The following is a 16,014-nucleotide window of genomic DNA, read 5'->3' as shown; positions in this document are numbered from 1 at the left end:
TGATCGTGCAAAAGGCCTGACAATCAGGTAGACCATGTAAGGCTGCGCCTGAGTTAGGCGGAAACAATAAACATAGTGTACCTATCTTAAAGAATGAAAACCATAGGCTACGTTCTTATGTCTTTCATGCTTGGCTACACAAAGAGTGTTCACACACACACACACACACACACACACACACACACACACGTCAATGATGTTTTAAAGCCACCAGAAGTTATTTTACTATGACTCCTCACAGCCCATCCCACTGAGAGGGTGCAGAGAGCAGTCACCACAAATACGTGGTCGGACGGGTGAGGCTAATCAGCACTTCCACAGTCTGGCTTGGAGACGTTCACATTTTTGTGATTCACCCGGAAACTGGCCAATTCAACAACAACAAAAATGGATGCCATTGTCAATGAAGAAATGTCCACAAATAAGAAATATTCCAAAAGGTGACAGATAAAAAAAAGAACAGGTAAATAAATACCTGGTAAATATTGTAGTTGTTTCACCTGAGAAATGATTACGTAATGTTTATGGTTCCGGTGGCCAGGTTACTTAGTTACTTAGAGCCACATGTCATGTATCAGGACGCTAAAGTAGACCTTGGTCATGCCTGTCTGTCTGTACATAGGTAGGAAAGTTCTGTATACAGTTGAAGTCGGAAGTTTACATACACTTAGATTGGAGTCATTAAAACTCGATTTTAAACCACTCCACTAATTTCTTGTTAACAAACTATATTTTTGGCAAGTCAGTTAGGACATCTACTTTGTGCATGACACAAGTAATTTGTCTAACAATTGTTTACGGACAGATTATTTCACTGTATCACAATTCCAGTGGGTCAGAAGTTTAAAAACACTAAGTTGACTGTGCCTTTAAATAGCTTGGAAAATTCCAGAAAATTATGTCATGGCTTTAGAAGCTTCTGATAGGTTAATTGACATCATTTGAGTCAATTGGAGGTGTACCTGTGAATGTATTTCAAGGCCTACCTTCAAACTCAGTGCCTCTTTGCTTGACAACATCGGAAAATCAAAAGAAATCAGCCAAGACCTCAGAAAAGAAAATGTAGACCTCCACAAGTCTGGTTCATCCAAGGGAGCAATTTCCAAACACCTGAAAGTATCACATTCTTCTGTACAAACAATAGTACGCAAATATAAACACCATGGGACCACGCAGCCGTCATACCGCTCAGGAAGGAGACACGTTCTATCAATCCCAGAACAACAGCAAAGGACCTTGTGAAGATGCTGGAGGAAACAGGTACAAAGGTATCTATATCCACAGTAAAACGAGTCCTATATCAACATAACCTGAAAGGCTGCTCAGCAAGGAAGAAGCCACTGCTCCAAACCACCGTAAAAAAGCCAGGTTTGCAACTGCACATGGGGACAAAGATCGTACTTTTTGGAGAAATGTTCTCTGGTCTGATGAAACAAAAATAGAACTGTTTGGCCATAATGACCAACGTTATGTTTGGAGGAAAAAGGGGGAAGCTTGCAAGCCAAAGAACACCATCCCAAATGTGCTTTGCTGTACTGGTGAACTTCACAAAATAGATGGCATCACGAGGAAGTAAAATTATGTGGACATTTTGAAGAAACATCTCAAGACATCAGTCCGGAAGTTAAAACTTGGTCGCAAATAGGTCTTCCAAATTAACAATGACCCCAAGCATACTTCCAAAGTTGTGGCAAAATGGCCAACAAAGTCAAGGTATTGGAGTGGCCATCACAAAACCCTGACCTCAATCCCATAGAAAATTTGTGGGCAGAACTAAAAAAGCATGTGCAAGCAAGGAGGCCTACAAACCTGATTCAGTTACACCAGCTCTGTCAGGAGGAATAGGCCAAAATTCACCCAACTTATTGTGAGAAGCCTACCCAAAACGTTAAACAACTTCAGGCAATGCTACCAAATACTAATTGAGTGCATGTAAACTTCTGACCCACTGGGAATGTGATGAAAGAAATAAAAGCTGAAATCATTCTCTTGTAACGTCGTTCTTCGTTTGTCGAAAGAGAGTCGGACCGAAATGCAGCGTGGTGGTTACTCATGTTCTTTAATGAAGAAAACGTGACGATACATGAAATAACTTAATAAATACAAAAACAACAAACGGAACGTGAAACCTAATACAGCCTATCTGGTGACACAACACAGAGACAGGAACAATCACCCACAAAAGACAAAGCGAAACTCAGGCTACCTAAATACGGTTCCCAATCAGAGGCAACGAGAATCACCTGACAGCTGATTGAGAACCGCCTCAGGCAGCCAAGCCTATACAACACCCCTAATCAGCCGCGATCCCAAATACAACAAACCCCAATACAAAATACAACACGTAAACTCCTGTCACACCCTGGCCTGACCAAATATATAACGAAAACACAAAACACTAAGACCAAGGCGTGACAGAACCCCCCCCCCCCAAGGTGCGGACTCCCGGACGCACCTCAAAACCAAAGGGAGGGTCCGGGTGGGCGTCTGTCATTGGTGGCGGCTCCGGCTCGGGACGTGGACCCCACTTCATTAATGTCCTCGTTCCTCCCCTTCGCGTCCTGGGATAATCCACCCTCGCCGCCGACCATGGCCTAATAGTCCTCACCCAGAACCCCACAGAACTAAGGAGCAGCTCGTGACTGAGGGGCATCTCGGGACTGAGGGACAGCTCGGGACTGAGGGGCAGCTCGGGACTGAGGGGCAGCTCGGGACTGAGGGGCAGCTCGGGACTGAGGGGCAGCTCGGGACTGAGGGGCAGCCCGGAACTGAGGGGCAGCCCGGAACTGAGGGGCAGCCCGGAACTGAGGGGAAGCCCAGTACTGAGAGGAAGCCCAGTACTGAGAGGAACCCCAGTACTGAGATGAAGCTCAGGTAGGTAGTAGGCTCCGGTAGATCCTGGCTGGCTGGCGGATCTGGAAGATTCAGGTTGACTAGCAGATCTGGAAGATTCTGGTTGACTGGCGGATCTAGCTGCTCTATGCAGACTGACAGCTCTATGCAGGCTGACAGCTCCTTGCAGACTGGCAGCTCTTTGCAGACTGGCAGCTCCTTGCAGACTGACAGCTCTGACTGCCCCATGCAGGCTGACAGCTCTTTGCAGACTGGCAGCTCCTTGCAGACTGGCAGCTCCTTGCAGACTGGCAGCTCCTTGCAGACTGGCAGCTCTGGCTGCTTCATGTAGACTGGCAGCTCCTTGCAGACTGGCAGCTCCTTGCAGACTGACAGCTCCTTGCAGACTGACAGTTCCCTGCAGACTGGCAGCTCCTTGCAGGCTGACAGCTCCTTGGAGACTGGCAGCTCCTTGGAGACTGACAGCTCCCTGCAGACTGGCAGCTCCTTGCAGACTGACAGCTCTGACTGCTCCATGCAGGCTGACAGCTCCTTGCAGACTGGCAGCTCCTTGCAGACTGGCAGCTCCTTGCAGACTGGCAGCTCCTTGCAGACTGACAGATCCTTGCAGACTGACAGCTCTGGCTGCTTCATGCAGACTGACAGCTCTGACTGCTCCATGCAGGCTGACAGCTCCTTGCAGACTGGCAGCTCCTTGCAGACTGACAGCTCCTTGCAGACTGACAGCTCCTTGCAGACTGACAGCTCCTTGCAGACTGACAGCTCCCTGCAGACTGACAGCTCCCTGCAGACTGACAGCTCCTTGCAGACTGACAGCTCTGGCTGCTTCATGCAGACTGACAGCTCTAACTGCTCCATGCAGGCTGACAGCACCCTGCAGACTGGCAGCTCAGGCTGCTTCAAACAGGCAGGAGGCTCTGGCAGCGCTGTAGAGAAGGAAGGCTCTGATAGCGCTGAACAGGCGGGAGACTCCGACAGCGCAGGAGGGAAGGAAGGCTCTGGCTGTGCTGAACAGGCGGGAGACTCCGACAGAGCAGGAGAGGCGAGGCGCACTGTAGGCCTGATGCGTGGTGCGGGCACTGGTGATACTAGAGCGAGGACACGCACAGGAAGCCTGGTGCGGGGAGCTGCTACCGGAGGACTGGTGTGTGGAGGTGGCTCTGGATAGACCGGACCGTGAAGGCGCACTGGAGCTCTTGAGCACCGAGCCTGCCCAAGCTTACCTGGCTCGATGCCCACTCTAGCCCGGCCAATACGAAGGGCTGGTATGAACCGTACCGGGCTATGCACCCGCACTGGAGACACTGTGTGCGCTCACTAGCATAACACGGTGCCTGCCCGGTCTCTTTAGCCCCCCGGTAAGCACAGGGAGTTTGCGCAGGTCTCCTACCTGGCATAGCCATACTCCCTGTAAGCCCCCCCCCAATAAATTTTTTGGGCCGACTCTCAGGCTTCCATCCGCGTCGCCGTGCTGCCTCCTCATACCAGCGCCTCTCTGCTTTAGCCGCCTCTAGTTCTTCCTTGGGACGGCGATATTCTCCAGGCTGAGCCCAGGGTCCTTTTCCGTCCAGTTCCTCCTCCCATGTCCAATACTCCAAGTGATGCAGCCTCTCCCACTGCAACTGCTCTTCACGATTAGCAGGGAGAGTTGGCTCAGGTCTGACACCCGACTCAGCCACTCTCCCTCTGAGCCCCCCCCCCCAATACATTTTTGGGGCTGCTTTTCGGGTTTCCTTGCCAACCGTGTTCCCTCGTATCGTCGACTCTTATCTCCGGCTGCCTCTGCTCTCCTCAGTGCTTCCACCTGTTCCCATGGGAGGCGATCTCTTCCAGCCAGTATCTCCTCCCAAGTGTAACAACCTTTGCCATCCAATACGTCTTCCCATGTCCATTCCTCCTTTCGCTTTTCCTGCGGTCGCTGCCTGTTTCCACGTTGCTCGGCCCGTGTGTGGTGGGTGATTCTGTAACGGCGTTCTTCGTTTGTTGAAAGAGAGTCGGACCGAAATGCAGCGTGGTGGTTACTCATGTTCTTTAATGAAGAAAACGTGACGATACATGAAATAACTTAATAAATACAAAAACAACAAACGGAACGTGAAACCTAATACAGCCTATCTGGTGACACAACACAGAGACAGGAACAATCACCCACAAAAGACAAAGCGAAACTCAGGCTACCTAAATACGGTTCCCAATCAGAGGCAACGAGAATCACCTGACAGCTGATTGAGAACCGCCTCAGGCAGCCAAGCCTATACAACACCCCTAATCAGCCGCGATCCCAAATACAACAAACCCCAATACGAAATACAACACGTAAACCCCTGTCACACCCTGGCCTGACCAAATATATAACGAAAACACAAAACACTAAGACCAAGGCGTGACATCTCTCTCCTATTATTCTGACATTTCACATTCTTAAAGTAAAGTGGTGATTCTAACTGACCTAAGACAGGGAATTTTTACTCTGATAAAATGTCAGGAATTGTGAAAAACTGAATTTAAATGTATTTGGCTAAGGTTTATGTAAACTTCTGACTTCAACTGTAAATTCAATTCGTTATTATAGCTTGTTACCATGTTACCAAGGTAAGTGTTTGCATTTCCAATAAACAACATTCCAGACACATTGCAGAGAAAACGGACATCACCATCTTGTCCTCTATTCCACCTACTACCATACCATACACATACAATTTACTGCACAGCAGACATGACAGATCAATTAGTCCTATTGTTGTCGAGTCTCCACATTCCCTCACACTCAGACACACGTGTTCAATCTGCGCACACACTCACTCATTTAGTATAGAACGATCACATGAAACTGCCTCCATTTCAAAACACACACATCAAGAAAAGTTAGAAATCAGAGTAAGGACATCAGATTAAATGGAATCACTTACCCTTCTGGCTGGCTGAGGCAGTTGACTCTGTTCTTCTGTGAGTTGAGGAATGTGTCTGCAGTGACTGACAGCTTCACTTCCACCTGCTCTGGCTCTGCACCGGGTCTCTCTGTGTCCTCAGTGACAAGACCGCTGGCTCTCTTCCGAAGTCTCTCGAGGATTGGGTCTCCTGTGACTGGATGATTCACTGCCACCTGCTCTGACACTGGCTCTCCACTGGCTCCGTCTGTGTCCTGAGTAAAAATGCTGTCTATCCACTCAGTACTGAGTGTCCCTTTGTGTTCTCCCTTTGCAGTGTATGTGTTGGACTCGGACTCAGCGCTTTGTGCGAATGTGTCTGTCGATGTCTCTTCTCTGTCTGTGTCAAGTGGGAGTCTGTTCTCACCATCTGCACTGTGTGCGACAGTGTCTATGTTTGTTTTCTGGTCAGTGAAAGAGGGTGTGCTCGGTGCACCCGTGTCCTCGACAGTACGAGTGACTAAGTCCACTATCTCTGTTGTATGCGTGTCTAAAATCCTCTCCTCTCTGTCGGCAATGTGTGTGAGTGTGTTGTGTGTTTTGAGTGTGTCCTCTCGCCCTCTGTTGTTAGAGTGTTTATGCTCAGCGCTGCGGGACTCGTTCACTCCCTCCTGTGGCTCTTCCTGGCATGGGGTCTGTGCATTTGTACAAGTGCAGGCCTCTGTTCCCGGGCAAGCATGCGTAACCACACTCCGGTTACTCCCTGACCCCTCCTCCTCTCCATGCTGCTCTGTGGTGAAAGGTAGGGCTGGCGACTCACATTCCATGAGCGTGTGCACCTGCTGAACCAGCAGGGCTGGTTCCACCCCCTCCTCCCTCTTTTCCTTCACCAGTGGCCAGACTTCTCTCGCTTTTCTCTCCTCCACCTGCACTAGGCTCGCCGGGTCACTCTCGTCTTGGCACTCAATGTTTCTCTTCTCTTTGTGGGCTTCACTCTCTTGACCTCTATCCCTCGTTTCGAACATTTCTTCAGTTTCTTTCTGCGACGCCACACTCCATCCCATTTCGGTGGTTTCATTACCATTCCTCCACTGTCTGCCCGTGCCTTTCTCTTCCTCTGCTTTTACCTTTTCATCTCCACTCTCCTCCATGTCATCGTCCAGGATGCTGTAATAGACCACTGATATAGTGACCTCCTTTGCACTGCTGTTCTCTGGTATGGTCACATAATGTGAGCTTGCCCTGACAACTTCTGCATCACAGGGCATATGTTCCTCAATCTGTCTATTAGAATCTATGATGTTGGCCTCTTCCATCATCTCTGCTTCTTGAACTTCCTCAGTAGCAATTGTGGACACGTCATTAGATTTTTCCCTGACGATGTCAGGGTCACAGTTCAGAATATTTTCCGCTTCCATAATCTCTACTTCTGCTTCTTGACCGGTCGCAGTTGCCATCGTTTCAGAGATTGTAGAGGAGCCGGAAGCGTCAATGGTGACTGGTTTTGTGACAAAGGATTCCCCCTGTGTGGACTCAAGAGAACTGGAATTCTCAGGCTCAGTGAGGGAGATATCTGTGTTAGGGTCAGAGGTGTCTATTTGAGGAACAGCAGGATCCTTTCTTTCAAGAGAAGTGTCCATATTATGAGGTGGAGTGTCCATCGTAGCGTCAGATGTCTCCATGTCTGGGTCAGACGTGTAACTAGTGACGGCAGATCTGTCAGATATGTGATGTGAGGGAAAACTTTCAGGAAAAAGAGAGTCATAAAAATCTTCAAATACTGGTTTTGAGTCACTAACAGTGAGGTTAGTTTTAGGGGAAGCAGTGGTGTCTGTGTCAGGATGGCTGGCATCCATTTTGGAGACTACAGTGGCAGGTATGTCCATGTCGGCGACAGGGGCGTCAGTGGCAAACCGTAATGGAGTTGATTGGGTGGTGCCACTGACACTAGCTTCAGTGTGATCAATGGCAGTTTCAGACTCCTGTTTAACTGGTTCAGGTATAAATAAGTCAAATGGGTTATCCAAGGACAGGTGTGGGTCAGTGTCATAAATCATGTTTAGGTTGGTGTCAAGACCTCCCTCAGTAGAGTGGGGGTCTGATATGGCAGATTTGTGTTCCGATGTGAAACTTTGAGGAAATAGCGATTCATACAGAGTTCCATATGCCTCTTTGTTGGCAGAGGACGTGTCAGTGTTGGGGACAGTGCCGGTAATGGAGTAGACCGTGCTTGCAATGGAGGCTAGCATTTCAGCTGTAGATTTGTCAGTGCTTGGAACGGGGATGACCATTTCAGCGGGAGAGGGGCCAAGATGAGGAATAGCGGTGCTGACCTCTTCAGAGGTGACGGAGTTGACAGTTTCAGGCATAGATGTACCCGTGGTAGAGACAGAGGTGTCATTGATGGAGGTGGTGCCAATGGTAGTAACAGTGTCAGCAAGGGTGTCCACATCAGTAACAGAGTTGAGCGTGATAAGAGAAGAGCTGACAGTGATGAGAATAGGGGTGTCAGTGTCATCCGCCAAAGTATCAGGGTTGAGCGCAAAGGTCTCGGTTTTAACCACAGGGACAGGTGTGTCTGTTTTAGTCACAGAGGTTTCTCTATTGGGGTCCAAGGCAATGGGAGAGGGATCAGTATTAGGGGTAACAGTGCTGATATTTTCAGCAACAACAGGTTGGCCAATGGAGAAGGTAACACAGGACTCAGCTTTGGTAAGTGAGAATTCAGTAACATGAAAGACAGAATCAGAAAGACCACTACTCACAGGGTCAGAGCTGGGTAATAGGGAGTGGGAAATGTCATCTCTCTGGTTTGTGGTGTAAACTGTAGTAGGAGGAGAGCAACATGGTGTAGGTGGGTGAGATGGATAGCAGGGTGGTGGGATAGATGGGAAAGAGGGAGGAGTCGGGTTAAAGCGATCAACATCCATATAAGTTGTGTCAGTATGGTCTGTTGAGGCATAAGGGTTGTCACACTGAACATCCGAGCTCTCCTCTTCCTCTGAGGTCTCGTCCCACACCATCTCAGGCATAGCTAAAGGGGCTTTTCCTGTAGCCTGACCCACTTCAAAAGGAATAATCTTATCCATCAGGGATTCCTGGGATTTTGATTGGTTGGTGACAGTCTTAGGACTGTCCATCAGGGGCTCCTGGGCCTGCGATACGTTGGGGACAGTGGCAGGAGGACAGGAGGTGACCCGTGTCGTAGTGTTTATGTCAGGCTGAGACATAGCGAACCTTACGCTCTTGTTCAGAGTGCCGCCCTGGCCAATGTCCCAGAGGCTGAGGTCCAAAGCCTCCTCCTCCTCTTGCCCTTTGACCTCTGGATTGGGGCTGTGGAGGACCACGACACTCTGGGATAGATCCCCGTCACTCTTCTTCTTACTCCTCTTCAAGCCGAAGGTGAAAGTGCCGAACCTCTTGGGCTTGGCACGGAGGTCCATCTCCGAGTAGCTGAGGTCCTTGGCCTGTTTGCGAGCGATAGACGGAAAGGCAGAGGGAGGGATAGTGAGTGAGACAGGGGGAGGGAGAGGGGGGACAACATGCTAAAAGAGAAAGATAGAGGCAGAAAAAGATGGGAGAGAAAAGAGAGACCGAACATTACTTGGAGTATGAAATGTTCATTCCGAAGCTATCAACTGTTTCGTAGAGAGCCAATAGGCTCACTGTATGATTTGCATGCGAATAATCTCTCGATTTCATAAGAACCAAACCCCAATTACTCAGAGCTTGCAACGCTCCACTGACAACAAAAAGGCAAGAATCACTGGTATGTATAGAACAGAAGTTATAGCATCCTGACAGTGTTTGTTCATCGGAGTTCATCTGTCTACACTTCAGTGAAAAAGGGAGCACGGAGACACCCTTCCAAGGCATACTTCAAAGTGTACTCCACCCTTAGTTTGAACAACATCAATTCCAGAGATACTTAAACCTGAGTGTGGTAATAGGAGAATGATTTCGATCCGCAGTGGTGTGTCAGATAGTGGGGATGAGGTGTGAATGATTGGGAGGAGAGCCACAAAGTGTTTGGTAGCTAATAATACAAACCATATCCTATCTGTCTGGACACCGTTTTCCTATGATTATGTTTGATAAGACATAGGTATGTTATTCTGGTGAGTGTGCCTTTGTTGAACCTTGATGACAATGGAGAATGGAATGCAAAGCTTTCAAGTCTGTCAGACTTGAATCTGGGCAGAGTTGAAAAGAATTCCTCTGAGCGAAACGCAGAAGATGACAATGGTAGTGAAACCTGAGTCAATCTACAGTATATGGATGGAGCAACTATGTGTTATGACACAAAGACACACACACACTAAATGTGGAAAAAAATGTTATATCTTTCTTGATATGCATTTCTCAGATTTGTTCCCCCCCCTTTTTTGTGGTAGCCACAGGTATAAGAAAATGTGAAATGCAAATATGATAACTGAATATATCAGAATAAATATGATGTTGAATGTTATGGGCTTGAGAGGTATACCGGGGTATTTGGAAATAGCCACGGGATGGTTTTTCAATACCATTAATATCATTGAAACTATTTCTTTGAAGTTGTTCAATACATTTTAATATTTGTAGCTCATGTTTATGTAAATACATACAGTCAACTTGTGCAATACGAGATAAAGCAGATAGCGTTCTTCATTTCACATTATTTTACATTATGAAGCTTAACATAGTTCCCCAGAACAGCTGAGCCAGTCACACAGCCAGCTACATTTCCTAATGTTTTGCTTAAAGTTAATCTTGTATTTTACAGAGAAAAGTAGGTTGTTTTACACCAAGAAAAGTACCGGAGGAAAGTAGCTACACACGGATAGAATGCCGTTTGTGAATTCTCATCTGGGTGGAGAAGCGCAACTGAAGCACAAAATGTGTAATGCAGAGCAGAAATTACAATAAGAAGCATTTTACATCTGCGTTTACAAAACGCAGCAAGATATTAAGCGTTTTATTTATTTTTCTGCGTGAAAAATGCTGAATTCTGCATTAACTAGCAAGTTAAACTTTTGGGTCGCATTATCTAAGTAAGTGGCTGAAAAAATAAGGTGACGGGGCACCATATTGTGTTAGCTTTCTGCCATGTCTGCCAATTGGATAAATTATTTGTAATTAATGCCACTATCTTGATTTCCTTGTGTATTTCTCCTGTCTGTTCTCGGCCCATCTTCTTCTCCCCCCTTTTCTTCAAGAAGAGCAGGCAGGCCCATTTCCCTAGCGACCCCAGACTCCACACAGGCACAGCGTGTACACATGCTGCTTCAGAGCCAGTACTGTTCTTCCTTCAGACAAGGATGCATCCAAAAGTTAGTTAATTTGCACAATGTCTCGTTCACATTCGCTTGTAAATGTCCAAACTCACCAAAAATGACATTCAGTATCTCATCCCTGCATTCGGAAAGTATTCAGACCCTTTAACTTTTTCCCACATTGTTATGTTAAACTTTGCAAAAATATACAATAAAAAAAACGTTTATATTTACGTAAGTATTCAGACCCTTTACTCAGTACTTTGTTGAAGCACCTTTGGCAGGGATTACAGCCTTGAGTTTTCTTGGGTATGACGTTACAAGCTTGGCACACCTGTATTTGGGGAGTTTCTCCCATTATTCTCTGCAGATCCTCTCAAGCTCTGTCAAGTTGGATGAGTAGCGCCGTTGCACAGCTATTTTCAAGTCTCTCCAGAGATGTTCGATCGGGTTCAAATCTGGGCCACTCAAGGACATTCAGGGACTTGTCCCGAAGGCACTGCTGCGTTGTCTTGGCTGTGTGCTAAAGGTCGTTGTCCTGTTGGAAGGTGAATCTTCACCCCAGTCTGGAGGTCCTGAGCAGGTTTTCATCAAGGATCTCGCTGTACTTTGCGCCGTTCATCTTTACCTTGATCCTGAATAGTCTCCCAGTCCCTGCTGCTGAAAAACATCCCCACACCATGATTCTGCCACCACAGGTATAGTTCCAGGTTTCCTCCAGATGTGACTCTTGGCATTCAGGCCAAAGAGTTCAATCTTGATTCATCAGACCAGAGAATCTTGTTTCTCATGGTCTGAGAATCGTAAGGTGCTTTTTTGTCAACTTCAAGCGGGCTGTCATGTGATTTTTTATTGAGGAGTGGCTTCCGTCATGGCCACTCTACCATGAAGGCCTGATTGATGGAGTGAGATGGTTCTCCCATTTCCACAGTTGCATGATTTGTTATTGTTTTGAATGTTCTCTTGAGGACAGATGCCCGAATGAACGTTCTACTAGCTACTCAATGACATTTTCTGAGCTGCAATGTTCTGATGAAGATTTAGTCTAAAGTGCATTATAGTTACTTGGAAAAAACAATAAAATTTCTAAAAGGAGGCAAATCATTTTGTCATCACTGTAATAGTCAGATTGACTTTAGATGGAGCATAACTTTAGCTATCTAAGATTGAGTGACAGGACCGGCTTTTAACTAGCTAATGTTAGCATTTTTTTTTACAAACGTTTCTAGCTATGGCAATTGCCATCTCTAAGTAAATTTGACAACATGATAACAATGGCAAAGTTGTTTTCTACTAATTACTTGCCTACTTTAGCAATGTCATTGTATTTCTAGGCCACTATTGTGTCTCCTCAGATAATGTTAGTTAAATTGCTAGCTACCAAAGTCTGTGAGCTAACTAATGGTAGCTAGCCTGTTGACTATTGTTCAAGCTGCAGTCAGTCAGTCACCCAAAAAGGACTTGATTTAGATTGTCGTCTTTTTGTGTTTGTGTTTTCTTTGATGACTGTACAACATAAAATGCTCTAATTTACAATTTGAAGAGTATTTGTTATTAGGTATTAGAGCTAAAATTATTGGATTTGTAGCTTCTATCCTGACAGCCAGAAGAAGGAGAGAGGGTAGCTATTATTATTAGTTGGCTAGATAACCCATTAGGTGTCTGTTTATCTGTGATATGATTCCTACAAAAAATTGTGAGCCTTCTGGCTGTTGAATGGACAAATGAATGTATAACTCCTTTGATAAATCATGTGACTTATGAAGGCTCTGGTTGGAGGTATAACTGGTTCCATTTTGCTACAGGCATAGATGATCATATTATTTTAGTTATGGACTATCAGATATCAAATTGTTACGTCTTCTCAAAATGTGAGAGTGAAAGGGATTAAAAATATAACTTTGCCAACAGGTTGACAACAATTCCCTTACATTCATGATCCCCTTTTTTATGTGCTAAAGGGTCATCACTGAAGAAGGCCTGCAGGATGAGGAGGAACATGAAGTCATGGACTTCTTGTAGGAAGATTATTTTGATGAGGAGCTACTTGGTGAAGACTATTACAAAGAGTATGACCATATACTATGGTTTAAATGCTGTAGTCCTACTATATTTATATGCTATAGTATTTACTATAGTCTTTACTGTAGTATTCATTGTAGTATACTGAATATAGAAGTAGAGTCTTTCTCCTTGCGGAAATCTACTGGAGAAATACTAAAAGAGCTAATTTTCCATAAGCTTTAGATAGATAGGACTGGGATATGAACAGAGATCAGAGCTCTTGTTATAACCTGTATGGAACACAATATGGTCAGGGTAGCCTAGTGGTTAGAGCGTTGGACTAGTAACTGAAAGGTTGCAAGTTCGAATCCCTGAGCTGACAAGGTACAAATCTGTCGTTCTGCACCTGAACAGGCAGTTAACCCACTGTTCCTAGGCCCTCATTGAAAATAAGAATTTGTTCTTAACTGACTTGCCTGGTAAAATAAAAGGTAAACATTTTTTTTTATTTTTATACTAGGCATGTAGGTTTCTCACTTACGGGTGGCATAAATTGGGATATGGGAGAGGGGAATGGGCAGGGTATTTGCTAATGAAATCCTATAGTATTTAAGAAAGTTTTAAAAAAGTACTGTTTTTGCAGACATACATTACTGTAGTAATTACTAGTTTTTTTGTTGTTGCAGATAATACTGTAGTATTTACTATAGTATTCTACCGTATACTGCAACATTCTATATAGTAAGTATTAATACACATGATCGAGGGATACTACAATGTGTAGTATACTATTCTACAATATACTACAGAATTCTATAGTAAACTGTAGTATTTTTACATGTGGGCAAACAAGTGAACATCGACTGGCAGAGAAGCAGCTTAACTTGTGTGCCCCTCCCCTCCGAGGTTGATGCTGGTGGTGGGTGCTGGTGGTACAAATGTTATAGCCTGGTCCCAGATCAGTTTATGCTGTCTTGATAACTACTAATGTATGATAGTTGTAATGCCATGTTACCATAGCAGCTGTCTTGGCTATACATATGAGTTGCCTTCAGAAAGTATTCAAACCCGTTGCCTTTTTCCAGATTTTGTTGTATTAAAGTGAAATCAAAGTGGGATTTAATTGTCTTTTTTTGGTCAACAATCTACACAAAATACTCTAATGTCAAAGTGGATTAAAAAAAAGAATAATGAACACTAAAATATCTTGATTAAATAAGTATTCAACCCCCTGAGTCAATACATCCCCTTTGGCATTGTTTACAGCTGTGAGTCTTTCTGGGTAAGTCTCAGTCTAATGCAATACACACACACACACCCACACGCTTTCAGACATGCACACAAACACTAGCAGAAAAGAGTGTTTACACCAAATATAAAAAGTTCCCATGTCTCCAGACTCTCTAGAACACTTTGGAGAAGTGTTCACTAATGTGCTAGAAATATAATAGGTTTTTCGTTTTCATAATTTAATTGAGGTTTAACCTCTCTTCTGAGGAACAATGAATCACTGATGATGACTGACAACAAAACCTATTGTATGCTTGGTGCCTGCAAACCTCATGCATGGTAACTCTGGCTCCCTCTATTGGGCAAGGGAAGGACTAACCTATTATACACTATATGGCCAAAAGTATGTAGACACCTGCTCGTCGAACATCTCATTCCAAAATCATGGGCATTAATATGGAGCTGGTCCCCCCTTTGCTGCTATAAACAGCCTCCAATCTTCTGGGAAGGCTTTCCACTCGATGTTGGAACATTGCTGTGGGGACTTGCTTCCATTCAGCCACAAGAGCATTCGTGAGGTCGGGCACTGATGTTGGGCAATTAGGTTTGGCTCGCAGTCGGCGTTCCAATTCATCCCAAAGGTATTCGATGGGGTTGAGGTCAGGGCTCTGTGTAGGCCAGTCAAGTTCTTCTACACCGATCAACAAACCATTTCTGTATGGACCTCGCCTTGTACATGGGGGCATTGTCATGCTGAAACAGGAAAGGTCCAAACTGTTGCCACAAAGTTGGAAGCACAGAATCATCTAAAATGTAATTGTATGCTGTAGCGTTAAGATTTTCCTTCTCTGGAACTAAGGGGCATAGCCTGAATCATGAAAAACAGCCCCAGACCATTATTCCTCCTCCACCAAACTTTGCAGTTGGCACTATGCATTGGGGCAGGTGGGGTTCTCCTGGCATCCACCAAACCCAGATTTGTCCGTCAGACTTCCAGATGGTGAGGCGTGATTCATTGCTCCAGAGTCCAAAGGCAGCGAGCTTTACACCACTCCAGCCAATGCTTGGCATTGCACATGGTGATCTTAGGCTTGTGTGTGGCTGCTAGACCATGGAAACCCATTTCATAAAGCTCCTGAAGAACTGTTATTGTGCTGATGTTGTGTCCAGAGGCCGTTTGGAACTCAGTAGTGACAGACGATTTTTATGCGCTACGCATTTCAGCACTTGGCAGTCACATTCTGTGAGCTTGTGTGGCCTACCACTTTGCGGCTGAGCTGTTGTCGCTCCGAGATGTTTCCACTTCACAATAACAGCACTTACAGTTGATCAGGGCAGCTTTAACAGAGCAGAAATTTGACGAACTGACTTGTTGGAAAGGTGGCATCATGTGACGGTGCCACGTTGAATTGAGCTCTTCAGTAAGGCCATTCTACTGACAATTCTTGTCTATGGAGATTGCATGGCTGTGTGCTCTATATTTTTAATATACCTGTCAGCAACAGGTGTGGCTGAAATAGTCGAATCCACTAATCCATATACTTTTGTATATATAGTGTGTCACTAGGCAGGTTTCCATTGACCAAGGTTTATTCGACAAAAGTATGTCGCAATGGAAACGGCAGATATGAGACATTGTCTAAAGATTGCAAAAAAAAATGTTCGAATGGGTGGATTTTTATTTTGTCAAACGTTCTTTATTGAGAAAAAATATCATGGAAACTGTGTTTTTCTAATAAATGATGATTGACAAATACTTTTGAAGGTAAGCGGGGCACCTGATGTCAAGTATACTCCCTTTCCGG

At 45.4% G+C, this 16,014-nt stretch overlaps 1 protein-coding gene across 1 annotated transcript in view; it reads right to left on the bottom strand.

Moving 5' to 3' along the window:
• Nucleotides 1-16,014, bottom strand: part of LOC109906934 (uncharacterized) — a 70,907-nt gene that overhangs the window by 42,629 nt on the left and 12,264 nt on the right. Inside the window, exon 3 of the mRNA XM_031793758.1 lies at nt 5,763-9,265. Coding sequence (XP_031649618.1) covers nt 5,763-9,265 — 3,503 coding nt within the window. The remainder of the gene's footprint in view (nt 1-5,762; nt 9,266-16,014) is intronic.

The sequence above is a fragment of the Oncorhynchus kisutch genome, linkage group LG17, assembly GCF_002021735.2.
Source record: "Oncorhynchus kisutch isolate 150728-3 linkage group LG17, Okis_V2, whole genome shotgun sequence".
In the NCBI taxonomy this organism is placed as follows: Eukaryota; Metazoa; Chordata; class Actinopteri; order Salmoniformes; family Salmonidae; genus Oncorhynchus; species Oncorhynchus kisutch.
The sequence above is the reverse complement of the archived record's forward strand: the minus strand, read 5'-3'. Positions and strand labels throughout refer to the sequence as shown.